We start from the raw sequence: 16,551 nt of genomic DNA, 5'->3' as shown, positions 1-16,551 counted from the left end.
TCTCCTAGGGTGGTTGTGAAAGTCGAGATATTTCTATAAAGCCCTTAGCGAGCTCCTGGTGGCAGCAGGTGCCCCCAGTTACTTAGGCTCATGTGTTCTCACTAGGCTTCTGGGGCCCTTGGGCTTTTGGTGTCAGCTGTTCAGCAGCCCAGTAGCCCTGGCCTGAGCTTAGTTTCTCTGCTCTACAGAGACATTACTTGTCATTGTAAAGGTGTTGGAAGCTGGACTTTCTCTGGGAGCTGCCCTTCTCCTCCTCTCACACATCCTGGGTCCCCAAAGCTAGACAGGCCCTGGGTCCAGGCCCCTCTGCAGACTCCCACTTCTGCCTGGGTCAAACCTTGCTCCTTACTGTCCACTCCCAGAGCACACCAGGCCCACTCTCCACCCTTGCTCCCTCTGTCCCGAGCTGGGAACACCCAGGGGTGCACTCGCTGTCTGGCTCTGCCTGCAGGGGCCAGGATCTCTGTTCTCTAATCCCCTTGAGATGCTGTATTTTCCCCCATTCAGCTGAGCTTAATATTTACCAAGCACCTAATATTTTCTTTTTGTTTCTTTTCTTTTTTTTTTTTTTTTTTTAGGCGGAGTTTCGCTCTTGCTGCCCAGGCTGGAGTGAAGTGGCATGATCTCGGCTCACTGCAACCTCTGCCTCCTGGGTTCAAGTGATTCTCCTGCCTCAGCCTCCCGAGTAGCTGGGATTACAGGTGTCTACCACCGTGCCCAGCTAATTTTTTGTTTAGTAGAGACGGGGTTTCGCCAGATTGGCCAGGCTGGTCTCAAACTCCTGACCTCAGTTGATCCACCCGCCTTGGCCTCCCGAAGTGCTGGGATTATAGGCGTGAGCCACAGTGCCTGCCCTGCACCTAATGTTTTCTAAGCTGTGAGCCAGGGGAAAGCTACAGATAGGGTGTGATGATTCTAACAATAGCTTGCATGTAAAAGGTCTCCTTTGTGCCACATTTTGGACCTGGCATCTAATAGAATTCTCAGCACCACCCTCTGATGTATTATGTGGTCCCATTTTACCAATGAAAAGACAGAGGCTTGGGTAGTGTGTTAGAGGTGTAGTTGCTTTGATAAAAGGACCCCCAACATGCAGGTGCTTACTTAAGATTGGTTATTGCTCGCTCTCTGCAGTCCGGAGCCAATGGGTGGATGAGGGCATGTGTGTGTTGGGAGGTCTGCTTCACAAGGCTATTCAGGGCCTGTTCCTTCTCTCTTGTTGCTCAGCCAGCTTTTGGGGGTGGGTTGAAGCTGCTTCCAGCATACCCTTATTCCCGCCCCTGGGAAGAGGAGGAGTTGGAAGAGAAGGGCCAGTAGTCCCCTGTAAGAACTGATGCTGAGCCAGGCGCAGTGGCTCACACCTGTAATCCCAGTACTTTGGGAGGCTGAGGCAGGTGGATCATTTGAGGTCAGGAGTTCGAGACCAGCCTGGACAACATGGTGAAACCCTGTCTCTACTAAAAATACAAAAATTATCCAGGTATGGTGGTGCATGCCTGTAAGCTCAGCTACTTGGGAGGCTGAGGCAGGAGAATTGCTTGAACCCAGGAGGTGGAGGTTGCAGTGAGCCGAGATTGCGCCATTGCACTCCAGGCTGGTTGACAGTGAGACTCCATCTCAAAAAAAAAAAAAAAAAAAAAAAAAACTGATGCCAAAGTTAGCTCTAAGAGTCATTTCCACCATGTCTGTTTTGTGAGAATGTTGTCATTAAGTGATACCTGGTGCCAGGGCACCTGGCCGATGGCTTTAGAGGGCTAAGAGCAGAATTCAACACATCTGTTGGTGAGGAAAGGCTGCATCAGCCAGCCTGGTCCTCAAGCCTCATGGATAAGTTATGGGATCCTGAGAAGAGGCTTAGATGCCAGGGAAACCAGCTCTGTGCTGTGATGAGGGTGCCCTGACCTCGTACTCCTGTAATCAGTCTTGAGATGCTGCTACATCTCTAAAGGTGGAGGGACCCAGCTGTCACCACTGAAAGGCAGTTTTTAGGACCGTCCAGTCCACACTCCCAACTCTAGCTGGCTTAAGCTAAAAAAGTGAGCCAGTTGGCTCATGTAACTGCAAAGTCCACGGGCAGGTTCAGCTTTAGATATAGCTGGATCCAGGAACTCACTGTCATGGAGATTTGGTCTGACTCTGTTTGTTCCCCTCTGTGTTAGCCCCAGTTTCCCTACATGGTGGCAAAAGGAGGAGGCTGGAAGTCCCAGGTGTATGTTCCCCGGGTTAGCAATGCCAAGAGAAAAAACACTTCTCCCTTCTGTGAATTCTGAACTCCTGGCTGGCTACTGGCCAGGCTTGATCCCCATACTTCTTGGCCCAGAGGAGCAGAATATGTTGACTAACGCAGGCCTGGAATGTGGATTTGCCAAAGAATCCCGTGTGCACATATGCATGTGCAAATGTGTGTGTGCATGTTGATTGGTCAGGCTACCTTTCCCCCAAACCACAAGTATAAAAAGCAGAGCTGGGGAGGTGCCCCAGAGGAAAATTGAGGTGCTACTACTAGGGGGAGGGGATGGATGCTGGGCAGGTAAAGCCAACAGATGCCACCCCAAGGGTAAAGCACAGGACTATGACTTGGCCTCTCACACGGCTTTGCCTGCACAGGCAGAGCATGCTGATCAGAGAGCATTGGCATTTGGGCTGCTTGACTGTATTTCTTGCTTAAGTTCATTTCTGATACCAGATTTTTATTATCATTCTTTTTTTTTTTTTGTCAAGCTGTTCTTTATTTCCGGGAGAGGGCAGGGGAGGGGGCTCAGTCTTTCCTGGCAGTGGCTTTCCTCATGGCGGCCGGGACATTGCTCGGCTCCTCCTGCTTCCTCTTGGAGCGGATGTGTGTCCCCACACACATCCTTGATGAACTTGAGGGCCTGTTTGTCCTTGGAGACCTTCAGTAACTCCATAGCGTGCTGCTTGTATAGGGCAAAGCCACACACCTCCCGGATCATGTCCTGCACAAACTCAGTGTATTTAGTCAGACGCCCACTGCAGCGGCTGTGCCTGGGCTTGCTCACGTTCTTGGTCACCTTGTGGCCCTTGTTGAGGCCCATGGCCATAGGGTAGCCATGGCTGCTGCTCTCCAGTGGCAGCTGCAGTGGAAGAGCTTTATTACTCTTCTTTTAATCCTCAAATCCAGGCTTCTTATATTTATTTATTTATTTATTTATTTTTTAAGATGGAGTCTCACTCTGTCACCCAGGTTGGAGTGCAGTGGTGCAATCTTGGCTCACTGAAACCTCCACCTCCCGGGTTCAAGTGATTCTTGTTGCTCAGCCTCCGGAGTAAGTGGGATTACAGGCACGTACCACCACATCCAGCTAATTTTTGTATTTTTAGTAGAGACAGAGTTTCGCCATGTTGGTCAGACTGGTCTTGAACCCCTGATCTCAGGTGATCCACCCACCTCAGCTTCCCAAAGTGCTGGGATTACAAGCATGAGCCACTGCACCTGGCCCAGGATCCTAATTTTACAGATGAGAAAGCAGAGACCCAGAGAGGCTCCATAACTTTCTGGAGACCACATTGCTTGGTGGTGATGGGGGTGGGACTGAACTGGGTCTCCTGACTCCCTGTGGCTCTGGTCACTATTTCCAAAGTGCCTGCCCCTGGGAAGGGCTTTGTCAGGGCCCTTCTCTGACTTCTCTTCCCCTCCAACCCTTCTCACAGAAAGTCCATCAACAGGAACTCCGTGAGATCGCGAATGCCTGCAAAATCCTCCAAGATGTATGGCACGCTGCGGAAGGGGTCGGTCTGTGCAGATCCCAAGCCCCAGCAGGTGAAGAAGATCTTCGAAGCATTGAAAAGAGGCCTCAAGTAAGGCTGGGCTGTGGGCTGCCTTTAAGAAGTGCATTCCTCTACCTCGCCTCCTCTCTGTCTCTTCCTGGGGAAGTGTGGGTGGGTCTTGTCTACAAGAGGTGACAGGTTAAGTTCCTGGTCATTCGTTTAGTCAGCAAGTATGTCAGGGTGCAGCCGTGTGCTCAGCCCGGTCCTTGGGCACTGGGAACCTGGCAGTGACTGAGGCAGGAGGACTCTGATCTTGTGGATCACGCAGTGCAGAGGAGCAGATTCGATGCACTCAATCAAGAAGCAATGCAATCAATCATGGAACTTCCACCTGTGCTGAGTGCGCTGAAGAAAGGTAACAGACGGTATGTCGAGGGCCTCGGCAGACAGGCAACAGCGTGGGCAAAGGCCCCGCGGTAGGAGCCTGCACTGTGAGCTCACACACACAGGAGGTCAGGGCGGTGAGTGTTTGAGTGAAGGAGAGACTTGCTCAGAGACCAACTGATGAGCTGGACTGAGGCCTGCACAGGAAGAATGAGTCACTCCACAAATTTTTTTTTTTTTTTTTTTTTGAGATGGAGTCTCGCTCTGTTGCCCAGGATCAAGTGCAGTGACGCAATCTCTGCTCACTGCAACCTCTGCCTCTGGGGTTCAAGCAATTCTCCTGCCTCAGCCTCCCAACTAGCTGGGACTACAGGTGCCTGCCACCACACCCGGCTAATATTTTGTTTTTTGGTTTTTAGTTTTTTTTTTTTTTTTTTTTTTTGAGACGGAGTTTCGCTCTTGTTGCCCAGGCTGAAGGGCAATGGTGTGATCTCGGCTTACTGCAACCTCCGCCTCCTGGGTTCAAGCGTGAGCCACCACGCCCGGCCTAGCCTCCTTATTTTACAGATGAGAAAGCAGAGGCTGAGAGTAGCTCTGCCTCAGCCTATCGAGTAGCTGGGATTACAGGCGCCTGCCACCACGCCTGGCTAACTTTTTGTATTTTTAGTAGAGATAGGGTTTCACCACGTTGGCCAGGCTGGTCTCGAACTCCTGACCTCAGGTGATCCGTCCATCTCAGCCTCCCAGAGTGCTGAGATTACAGGTGTGAGCCACCGCACCCAGCCAATATTTTGTATTTTTAGTAGAGACGTGGTTTCGCCATGTTGGCCAGGCTGGTCTTGAACTCCTGACTCAAGTGATCTGCCTGCCTTGGCCTCCCAAAGTGCTGGGATTACAGACATAAGCCACTGTGCCCAGCCCACAAATATTTATTGGGCTTACAGAGTTTCAGGCCAGGGGACAGAAGTAAACTAAACACACAAAATCCCTACCTCCTGCGGAGCTGACTCCTAGTGGTGGAGAGACAGACAATACATGATACAGAAAAGAAAAGTACAGAGAATATCAGATCGGGGTAAGGACCACAGAGGAAAACAGTCCAGGGTAAGAAGGCAGAGGCAGGGAGGGTTCATTTTAAATTGGGCAGTTGGAAGGAAGGTCTTGCTAAGAAGGTGACATTGGAGCACACGCCTGAAGGGGTGGAGTGAGCCGTGCAGGTAACGGGAAAAGAACAATCCAGGCCAGGGTAGCCACATACACAAAGGCCCTGGGGCGCAGCAAGGAGGCCAGCGTGGCTAGAGCCAAAGGAAAGAGGATGAGGTCACAGGGCAATGGGGACCAGATGACAGGGGGCCTTGTGGGCCAAAGAGTGGTTTCTGGAGTGATTTTCCCCAGATATAGTGGTACTTAGACCCTAAATTTTCTCTCCTACTTACGCCTTTTTTTTTTTTTTTTGAGACAGAGTCTCACTCTGTCACCCAGGCTGGAGTGCGGTGGCGTGATCTCAGCTCACCGCAACCTCCGCCTCCTGGGTTCAAGCTATTCTCCTGCCTCAGCCTTCTGAGGAGCTGGGACTACAGGAATCTGCCACCATGCCCAGATAATTTTTTTTTTTTTTTGTATTTTTAATAGAACGGGGTTTCACCGTATTGGTCAGGATGGTCTTGAACTCCTGACCTTGTGATCCACCTGCCTCGGCTTCCCAAAGTGCTGGGATTACAGGCATAAGCCACCATGCCCAGCCCCTACATCTCTTATTTATAGATGGGGCACCCCAAAGAGGAACGAGAGTCAAGTAAAAGTTGAAACCAGGCTGGGCGCGGTGGGCCTGTAATCTTAGCACTTTAGGAGGCGGAGGCAGGCGGATCACGAATTCAGGAGTTTGAGACCAGCGTGGCCAACATGTTGAAACCCCGTCTCTACTAAAAATACAAAATTAGCTGGCGTGGTGGGGCCTGCCTGTAATCCCAGCTACTCGGGAGGCTGAGGCAGGAGAATCACTTGAACCCGGGAGGTGGGGGTTGTGGTGAGCCAAGATCGCATCATTGCGCTCCAGCCTAAGAGACAGAGCAAGACTCAAAAAAAAAAAAAAAAAAAAGGGAAACCACCTTAGAATGAAATGGTTTTCAAAATAGACATCCTTGGCCGGGCACAGCGGTGGCCACCCTGTAATCCCAGCACTTTGGGAGGCCGAGGCAGGCAGATTCCTTGAGCCTAGGAGTTCAAGACCAGCATGGCAATATGGCAAAACCCTGTAGAGGTGGAGGCTGCAGCGAGCTGGGATTGTGCAGAGTGGGAGCTGGGATGTGCATGGAGGGTAGAGCATGTTTCCGAAGGGCAGATTCTGTGTCCTTTAAGGACCACATGTTTGAGACTTGTCTGTGGCCAAGGCAGCCCCTTCTTCCCAGAGAGCTCAACACCTCAGTGAGTAGCAGTCTGGCAGAAGCTATCTTTTCCACATTTGAGGTGGTGTCAGTAGAGCCCAGAGAGGGTGAGTGACCTTCCTGGGGTGACTCAGCAAATCCAGCAAGATGGGACTCCCTGCCTCGGCCCCCAAATCTAGACCACCCCCCCACCTTTTTTTTTTTTTGGAATGGAGTCTCACTCTGTTGCCCAGGTGGGGTGCAGTGGCGCAATCTCAGCTCACTGCAACCTCTGCCTCCCGGGTTCAAGCAATTCTCCTGCTTCAGCCTCCCGAGTAGCTGGGACTACAGGTGTGTGCCACCACGCCCGGCTAAGTTTTTGTATTTTTAGGAGAGATGGGGTTTCACTGTGTTAGCCAGGATGGTCTCGATCACCTGACCTTATGATCCTCCCACCTCGGCCTCCCAAAGTGCTAGGATTACAGGCGTGAGCCACCACACCCAGCCTAGACCCTTGACCCTGAGGGAGATGTGCCATGATGACCTCCCCATGAGCTGGGCCCCAGCTTGGGAGGGGGTATAACATGGGGATGAAGATTTTGGGCTCAGAAGGCCACTGTGTGGTTTCAGACCTGGGTTCAGCCTCTTCTCTGCTGTGTGACCAGGGCTGGGGTACTTGCTGCCTTCAAGGGCTGGTTTGTCTATCTTTAAAATACATATACTAGGTTGGGCGCGGTAGCTCACGCCTGTAATCCCAGCGCTTTTGGAGGCCAAGGCAGACAGATCACCTGAGGTCAAGGAGTTTGAGACCAGCCTGGCCAACATGGTGAAACCCCATCTCTACTAAAAATACAAAAATCAGTCAGGTGTGGTGGCATACACCTGTAGTCCCAGCTGTTCAAGAGGCTGAGATATAAGAATCACTTGAACCCAGGAGGTAGAGGTTGCAGTGAGCTGTGATCACACCACTGCACTCCAGCCTGGGCGAGAAAGGGGGACCTTGTCTCAAACAATAAGTAAGTAAAGAAAGAAAGAAAGAAAATGCATATAATAACAGTAGAACCTACTTGTGGGCCTGGTGGGGGAATTAACTAGGAACTTCCCTGTAACCAATTTTGCGTGGTGCTAGGCACACAGCCCCCAGTGTGAGGGGGCCGGGCTTCCTACCTGCCTCTGAGCCCCGCTGAGCCCCGTGTCTGCTCTCCACGTGGGGACATTGTCCATTTGGCCTGCTTCCTTTCCCTTTCTTGTTCCTCTTCCATTTGAAACTCTTCCTCGCTTTCCTTGCAGGGAGTATTTGTGTGTGCAGCAGGCTGAGCTGGACCACCTGTCTGGACGCCACAAAGACACCAGGAGGAATTCCAGGCTGGTGAGACCCCTCCCTGCCTGCTTCCCACCCAGATAGCCTTAGCCAGGAGTAAAACATAAACCCTGCGTTCCCCCTAGCCTATGTCACGGTGTGACTCTTTCTCAGAACTAGAGGTTTATGGAATAGCCTCTTCACGTTGTGCTGAGTTAACCTCACTTTGGCACGTACAGCAGTTCACATGTTTTAGGCCCATGTCACACTCTCTCTCGGTTCTAGAAGTAACGCTAAGGTGGGCAGTGTATGGAGGTGCATTTCTTTTAGGTGGTCCTATTTTATAGACCTTGGCCATCAGGTGACCTGGACTTGGGATGGCTTCTGTAATGCCAGGAAAGTGGGTCAGGCGTCACATCTTGGGTATGTCACAGTGGCCTCTGCCGCTGTCCTTGATGAAGCCTGCGTGTTCCTTCAATGCCCAGCTGACAGGCAGCGTTTCCTGCTATCATCAGGGCAGCGTCTTTTTTTTTTTTTTTTTTTTTGAGACAAGATTTCCCTTTGTTGTCCAGGCTGGAGTGTAGTGGCACAATCCCGGCTCACTGCAACCTCCACCTCCTGGGCTCAAGCGATCCTTTTACCTCAGCCTCCCAAGTAACTGAGACTACAGGCGTGCACCACCATGCCCAGCTAATTTTTTAAATTTTTTTGTAGATACAGGGTCTCATCATGTTGCCTAGGCTGGTCTTGAACTCCTGGGCTCCAGCAATCCTCCTGTGTCGGCCTCCCAAAGTGTCAGGATTACAGGTGTGAGGCACTGTGCCAGCCAAGGCAGTGTCTTTGAGGCTGGCCCTGGGCCCTGTGTTGCCCAAGGCTCACCTGCTCTGGTTTTTTGCCTCTCCCTTAGCAGAGACAGACTTAGCAAAACACACACACACACACACACACACACACACACTCACAAATAGCATGCCCCATTAAATTTGTTTGTTTTGTTTTGTTTTGTTTTTGAGATGGAGTCTCACTCTGTTGCCCAGGCTGGAGTGCAGTGGCATGATATTGGCTCGCTGCAACCTCTGCCTCCCAGATTCAAGCGATTGTCCTGCCTCAGCCTCCTGAGTAGCTGGGATTACAGCTACTGTGGTGGTGGGATTACCTGCCACCACGCCCAGCTGTTTTTTCACGTTTTTAGTAGAGACAAGGTTTCACCATGTTGGCCAAGCTGGTCTTAAACTCCTGACCTCTAGTGATTCGCCTGCCTTGGCCTCCCAAAGTTCTGGGATTACAGGCATGAGCCACTGTGCCCAGTCTCCCATTAAACTGGTTTTTCAGACAAATCACAAATTTGTTTAGGTATAAGTATATCCCATGTAATCTTTGGGACATACTTATGCTAAAATAATTGTTCCTTGTTGATTGGAAATTTTAATTTTAATTAGGTGTCCTGTATTTTATCTGGTGACACTGCTAGGATCCCATTGCTCAGGGACTTCATCCTTTCAGCAGGAGGATCTTCCTTTCATCTGGGAAGTCTCTCCGCTGCTGCCTTGCGAAAACCCCACATGTCCTTAATGAATTAGATTTGGAAACAAAAGCAAGGAGGCTTTGCTGCTGTGGGATTCTCCCAGCCAGTGTTTCCCAGAATCCCTCTTCCAAAGCACCAACGTGCAGAGCAGGCCGCCAGCTTGACTGAGGGACTGGGAAAGCGAGAAGATGAGTTTTTCTACCAAAATAGCATCCAGTGGCTCAGCACAGTGGCTCACGCCTGTAATCTCAGCACTTTGGGAGGCCGAGGCGGGTGCATCACTTGAGATCAGGAGTTTGAGACCAGCCTGGCCAACATGGTGAAACCCCATCTCTACTAAAAATACAAAAATTAGCCAGGCATGGTGGTGGGTACCTGTAATCCCAGCTACTCGGGAGGCTGAGGCAGGAGAATAGCTTGAACCCAGGAAGCGGAGGATGAAGTGAGGTGAGATCGTACCACTGCACTCCAGCCTGGACGATAGAGCCAGGCTCTGTTTCAATGAATGAATGAATGAATGAATGAATGAATGAATGAGTGAATGAATGAATGAATGAATGAATGGAATAAGCAAGAGGCCGTCTCTGTATCCTGGCTCCAGCAGAAAGGGCCTCAGGGTGGGCAGGGTGGGGTAAGCAAGGACCCAGCCTTATGCGTGTGCCAGGGACTTGGGGAGGGAAAGGCCTGCCAAGCTCAGCATGCCTCACCCTTAGTGGGCGGTTGTGCAGGTGACCAGCAGCAGATGGTGGGAGGAGGTGCTGCCAAGATCTCACCCAGCTCCAGCACCCGCCCCTCTTCTCACACGGGTGCAGTGAGTCTCACCTTGTGGACTTCGTTTCCCATTCTTTCTGTTCTAGAAGTAACTCTAAAGTAGGCAAGAGTATAAATACTTGTATGTTTTAGCTGCTCCCATGTCATAGATGGGCACACTGAGGCCAGGGCACAGTGACCGCACTGGAGCCACACAGCAAGATGCCCATGTCGAGTCCGGCTCCCATGACACTGCTGGTTCTCATTGAAACAAGATGTTGGTTTTCAAGACGTTGCTGGGTAGTCACTCTTCTTTTCAAAGGCTTGGGATCTTTCCTTTTTGTTTATTTCTTTTTTTTCTTTTCTTTTTTTTTTCTTTCGGGATGGAGTCTCGCTCTGTCACCCAGGCTGGAGTGCAGCATCATGATCTCCATTCACTGCAACCTCTGCCTCCCAGGTTCAAGTGATTCTCCTGCCTCAGCCTCCTGAGTAGCTAGGATTACAGGCACACATAATCATGCCAGGATAATTTTTGTATTTTTTATTTAGTAGAGAGGGGGTTTCACCATGTTGGCCAGGCTGGTCTCGAACTCCTGACCTCAGGTGATCCACTCACCTCGGCCTCCCAAAATGCTAGGATTATATGCATGAGCCACCATGCCCATCCTATTTCTTTATTTCTTAAATGGAGTTTTAATTGTGTCTTAATTTTTAAAATATTTTATTTATTTATTCTTAAAGTGACAAGGTCTTACTCTGTCACCCAGGGTGAAGTGCAGTGGTACGATCATAGCTCTCCGTAACCTCGAACTCCTGGGCTCAAGCAATCCTCTTACCTCAGCCTCTCAAGTAGCTGGGACTACAGGTGTGTGCCACCATGCCCAGCTAATTTTTAAATTTTTTGTAGGGATGGGGTCTTGCTATGTTGCCCAGACTGGTCTTGAATGCCTGGGCTCAAGTGATCCTCCTGCCTTGGCCTCCCAAAGTGCTAGGATTACAGGTGTGAGCCACTTCACCTGGCTTAAATGGAATTTTTATTTCATTATCGCATATGTACAATTCCACATAAATACATACATGGGACTTTTTGGGGTCGAATCCTTCTTTCTCTCTCAATTGACGCCCTCCTCTATTCAATCTTCTGTGTCCCACCCTGTTTAACCCTTGAGAACAATCTTGTATTGATCTTTCCATATTTTTCTCTCTGATCACATAATCATGTAAATGTGTTTAGCAGTTGTGAGTTAAAATTGTCTTACAAAAATGAAATGTCAATTTACATACTCTCCTACAGCTTACTTTTCCTCCCAGGTGGATCTGCAACCCCATGGTAACCCCTCCAGACCCAGACATAGTGACTCTAATCTCCACTGGAAATTAACAGCCAGTGAAAATTAGAGTCACTATATTTTAAAATTAGAGTCACTTAAAAAACAAGAGTTTTTTAAACATTTGTTTAAAAAAAGGTTTCTTGGCTACCCTTGTTCATGTACATATTGTCTGTGGCCTGCTTTCCCACTAAGATGGCAGAGTTGCTTAGTTAGGACAAAACTTTGACCCTGATGAATTTAACCCCACAGGCAGGTACAGCTCTTCTCATGTCTTAGGTCCACTTCACACTCTCTTTCTTGGTTCTAGAAGTAACTCTAAGGTAGGCAAAGGTGTGTATGTTTTAGATGGTCCTACTTTTTTTTTTTTTTTTTTTTTTTTTTGAGATGGAGTCTCGCTCTGTCACCCAGGCTGGAGTACAGTGGCACGGTCTTGGATCACTGCAACCTCCACCTCTGAGGTTCAAGTGATTCTCCTGCCTCAAGTCTGGCAAGTAGCTGGGATTACAGGCATGCACCACCACGCCCAGCTACTTTTTATATTTTTAGTAGAGGTGGGGTTTCACCACGTTGGCCAGGCTGGTCTTAAACTCCTGACCTCAAGTGATCTGACCACCTCAGCCTCCCAAAGTGCTGGGATTACAGGCGTGAGCCACTGCGCCTGGCCAGGATGGTCCTACTTTATAGATCTTGGCATGGGGCGCCCTGGCCTGCCAAGCCTGAAATATTTACTTTCTGGCCCTTTACAAACCTATAGAAAGTTTTGCCTGCCCTGATGATATATTATTTGTCCTGGTCGCACCCTGGCCCCTGCAATGGATAGACTTAGGAATTCACCATTAAGGCTTGAACTTCTGTGCCCTGTGTCCCTCCCGCTTCCATCCCCCTCACGTTCTTTTGTCACAGCTGAGGCCATTCCTTCAATCCCAATGGTTCCCATTTTGTCAAGTGCCTACTGTGTCCTTTTTTCTACCTATGAGGTAGGCGCTTCTCCTACCTGCTTTACATAGGAGGAAATGGAGGCCCAGAGAGGTTGAATGACTTGCCTGGGACACACAGCTGGGAAATAGAAGAGCCACACCTAGAACTGCCTCATCCAATGTGCATGTGTTTAATCAGTGCTGTCCTTGGCGTGGACAGCAGTCTGCCGTTGGCAGAGGAAGGAGTGGGGGTGGCTGTAGACATGGCTTTCTGTCCTCTGACTCTGAGCTCAGGCGCCGCCAGCATAGAGCCTCATAGGCCTCGGAGGAACACGTGGGACTCTGACAGCTTCTTCCTCCCTCCTTTCCTCCCCCACAGGCTTTCTATTACGACCTGGACAAGGTGAGTCTGCATACGGTGAGTGAGGTGGGCTGGGCCTGGCTGGATGAGAATGACTGTGCCTCATTGCATCCTCCTGGCTGAACGATGGGCAGAATACCTGGGTTTCCCCTCCATTTTAGGAAGGGGAAGCCTGAGGCTCTGTGATGAGCCTTCCTCAGGGATGGTGAGGGGCTGGCCGGGCACTAAGCCCCATTCTCTGAGTTAGAACCTGCAGGAGTGTGGCAGGGGCAAGCGGGGCTGGCAGGTGGCCCAGGCGACTTTGCAAACATCTTCCCTTTTTCCGGGAGAAGCAAACGCGCTGTGTGGAAAGGCACATTCGGAAGATGGAGTTTCACATCAGCAAGGTCAGCCGGCTCATGGATGTTGCAGGGTGGGGTGGGGCAGTGCCAGCTTGCTGGGCCTCAGCTAGGTTAGCAGGAGCTGGGGAGGTGCCCTCGGAGCAGGGGTCAGGGCCTCTGGGTATGGGGCAGCTGCAGGAGACTAAGGATGAGCAAGGGCCTCAGGCCAGTTGAAGGACAGCAGGGGCTCAGCCCTGAGGTGGGAGTCAGGGGTCTCAGCCCCGAGGTGGGACTCCCTGAGGACCGTGTGGGCTGTTTCTTCAGTTTATACAGAAAGACCCCATGCTCAGTCTTAGATGGCTGGGAAGGTTGAGCCCTCCCAGCCCATTGTACAGATAGAAAAGCAGAGGTCCAGAGATGAACATGGGTTCGTCCAAGGTCGCATAGCAGAACCTTAAGCTTTAGAGTCTGCAAATGGTTTCATGATCTTGCCTTACTCCCCGCACTGCCCAGTGGGTGGCAGGTTATCACAAACTCACCTCCCATTTCACTGTTGAAAAACCAGGCAGAGGAGGTGAAGGGACAGATTCCCTTGTCCCTTTCACTCATTTTTGCTGTGCACACTGTGTGCCAGTCGCTGCCAGGAGCTGGGTATGCAGCAGGTGAGGCAGGGGTGGCAGGTGAGACGGGTGGCAGGTGAGGCAGGGGTGGCAGGTGAGACGGGTGGCAGGTGAGGCAGGGGTGGCAGGTGAGACGGGTGGCAGGTGAGGCAGGGGTGGCAGGGGTGGCAGGTGAGGCAGGGGTGGCAGGTGAGATGGGTGGCAGGTGAGACGGGTGGCAGGTGAGGCAGGGGTGGCAGGTAAGACGGGTGGCAGGTGAGGCAGGGGTGGCAGGGGTGGCAGGTGAGGCAGTGGTGGCAGGGGTGGCAGGTGAGGCAGTGGTGGCAGGTGAGGCAGTGGTGGCAGTGGTGGCAGGTGAGGCAGTGGTGGCAGGGGTGGCAGGTGAGGCAGTGGTGGCAGGGGTGGCAGGTGAGGCAGTGGTGGCAGGTGAGGCAGTGGTGGCAGGGGTGGCAGGGGCGGCAGGTGAGGCAGGGGCGGCAGGGGCGGCAGGTGAGGCAGGGGTGGCAGGTGAGATGGGTGGCAGGTGAGGCAGGGGTGGTAGGTGAGGCAGGGGCGGCAGGGGCGGCAGGTGAGGCAGGGGTGGTAGGCGAGGCAGGGGTGGCAGGTGAGGCAGGTGAGGCACATGTGGTCCCTGCCTATGGGGGTTCATGTTCTACTGGGGCCAGGGGTGACTGTTTTGAATGGAACTGGACAGGAAGTGACTGTCACCATGGTCTGGGCTAGCGGGGTGCTTAGCTCAGGGAGGGCCTCTCCCAGAGGGGAGAAGTCGACATGCAGGTGTGGGGCCGCCCCTCTGCGTGGGCAGTGCCACCAGCCCGTGTGCCCACCACAGGTGGACGAGCTGTACGAGGACTACTGCATCCAGTGCCGCCTGCGCGACGGCGCCTCCAGCATGCAGCGGGCGTTCGCCCAGTGCCCCCTGAGCCGCGCAGCCCGAGAGAGCCTGCAGGAGCTGGGCCGCAGCCTGCACGAGTGCGCCGAGGTGGGCAGGGCCAAGCTGGGCCGGGCAGCAGGGGCAGTGAGAGCTGGGCCGGCTAGTGGGGACATCGAGAGCTGGGCCAGAGGGTGCTGGAGGAGGTGTTCTGGGCCCCAAGGAGGCGTCTCTGCCTGTGGCCTCTGTCTGGCTGCAGGGACGGTTAGAGGCCCCTGTCGCCTAGCCCTGGGCAGCCAGCTGAGCCACCTCCGGGGCTTTGCAGGACATGTGGCTCATCGAGGGGGCCCTGGAGGTTCACCTGGGCGAGTTCCACATCAGGATGAAAGGTAACAGGGCTGAGAGGGGGTGGGCAGAGGCCTTCCTGGAGGCCCTGAGACTTCTGCTGAGGGGCGCAGGAATTGGCCAGAATCCCAGGGTTCTGAACCCAGCCCTGGCTTTTGCATCCATGTGACATGTGACCTCTGGCAAGTCCCACCCCTCTCTGAGCCTGGTGTGAGGGCCCAGCACCCTCTGTCCATTTTCCATCATGATGGTGTACCTCCCCCCCATCCTCACCCCACTGAAACTGAAAACTTATACTCGGGGGAACCCCAGAGAGGACCTGTGGTCCCAGGCCAGGGAGAGTGGATGGCGGAGGGGAGACTGGCCATGTCTGTGTTCCAGGCTTGGTGGGCTACGCGCGCCTCTGTCCCGGAGACCACTATGAGGTATGGCCACCCTCTGGGGTCAATCCTCAGGGCTCCCCACCAGGTCTTTGGGGGATGGGAGCTGCTGGGAACCAGGGTTGCGGCTGGGGCTCTGTCTGGCAGGGAGGGCCCTGGGCGGGCAGCAAGGGGACACCCACCTGGGCTGACGCGGCCCCTCTTGGGCTGGTTCACAGGTGCTCATGCGTCTGGGCCGCCAGCGTTGGAAGCTCAAGGGTCGGATTGAGTCAGATGACAGCCAGACCTGGGACGAAGAGGAGAAGGCCTTCATCCCCACGCTGCACGAGAACCTGGACATCAAGGTGGGGATGGGGCCCGGGGGCAGGGCTGGGGTGCCTGGGTGCTCGGCTCAGACACCACCCTCCAGCCCCCACCCCCAGGTGACGGAGTTGCGGGGCCTGGGCTCGCTGGCTGTGGGTGCAGTGACGTGTGACATCGCCGACTTCTTCACGACGAGGCCGCAAGTCATCGTGGTGGATATCACGGAGTTGGGTACCATCAAGCTGCAGCTGGAGGTGCAGTGGAAGTGAGTCCCACCCAGCCTGGGGAGAGCGGAGGCCTGGCCGGCTGCCCCTGGTGGCCTGGCCACACTCTGGCCCTGGGTTCCTGCACCAGCCTCCGCCGAGGGTGTCCCTGCCCTCGTGGCTCCTCATCTGTCCCTCACTCCTGCCCCTCAGTCAGGTCGAGGCCTAGACCTTCTCTGCAGCCCCTGCCTGCCTTTCCGGTTTTGCTTCCATTCTTGCTTCTGAACCCCTGGCTATTAAAGCCCCAGGGAAGGCTGGGGGACACTTTCCGGGGCCTCCTGGGCTTGGCTCCTTGGAGGAGGCTCACCTTTCCAGGAAGGCCCTCCTTGCTGCTCCCACCCCCTCATTCCTGGCCGACCCTGGCTGCCCCCCAGGCCCCGGGCTAAGCGGTCACCTGCGTCCCCTTCTCGGCTGCAGACCCATGAAGCCTATGTCCGTGAGATCACCCCCTGGACTGCATGCCCATGAGCGTGGAGGGCTCCAGAGCTCTCTGTTCTAAGGAAGCCTTGCATTTCCAGGGTGTTCCCTTCCTCCTCCTCAGCACAGGGGCAGCAGAACGGAGGGCTGAGGAGCCTCCTCTGCTCTGTGCTTGCTCTGGCCAGTTGGGGCTGGTCTCTCTCCTCTCTCCCTAGGGTGGGTGTCCGAGCTGGGGGTCACAGAGCTGCTGCCCTCTCCTTCGTGAGCTGGGTGAATTCTGTTGAGTGACCACCTGCACCCTCAGGGTCCTCACCTGTCTGGTAGGGCTGAGAATACCTCTCGCCCAGGGGCCCCTGAAGTGCACATGGTGGTGGG

General features: G+C 53.2%; 1 protein-coding gene and 1 pseudogene across 3 annotated transcripts in view; one reads left to right on the top strand and one right to left on the bottom strand.

The window, feature by feature from the left end:
* RIPOR3 (RIPOR family member 3) overlaps positions 1–16,551 on the top strand; it is a 106,568-nt gene that overhangs the window by 68,587 nt on the left and 21,430 nt on the right. For 2 of the 3 annotated variants that reach the window (XM_054542321.2, XM_054542320.2), the window contains 9 exons: positions 3,670–3,816; positions 7,764–7,842; positions 12,676–12,699; positions 12,990–13,043; positions 14,430–14,579; positions 14,794–14,857; positions 15,195–15,238; positions 15,412–15,537; positions 15,616–15,761. In XM_054542321.2, coding sequence (XP_054398296.1) covers positions 3,670–3,816; positions 7,764–7,842; positions 12,676–12,699; positions 12,990–13,043; positions 14,430–14,579; positions 14,794–14,857; positions 15,195–15,238; positions 15,412–15,537; positions 15,616–15,761 — 834 coding nt within the window. The remainder of the gene's footprint in view (positions 1–3,669; positions 3,817–7,763; positions 7,843–12,675; positions 12,700–12,989; positions 13,044–14,429; positions 14,580–14,793; positions 14,858–15,194; positions 15,239–15,411; positions 15,538–15,615; positions 15,762–16,551) is intronic. The other variant, XM_054542322.2, reaches the window with a different exon arrangement.
* On the bottom strand, positions 2,759–3,122 carry LOC100456507 (large ribosomal subunit protein eL36-like; annotated as a pseudogene).

The sequence above is a fragment of the Pongo abelii genome, chromosome 21, assembly GCF_028885655.2.
Source record: "Pongo abelii isolate AG06213 chromosome 21, NHGRI_mPonAbe1-v2.0_pri, whole genome shotgun sequence".
Taxonomy (NCBI): domain Eukaryota; kingdom Metazoa; phylum Chordata; class Mammalia; order Primates; family Hominidae; genus Pongo; species Pongo abelii.
This window is presented reverse-complemented; position numbering and strand designations above follow the sequence as displayed.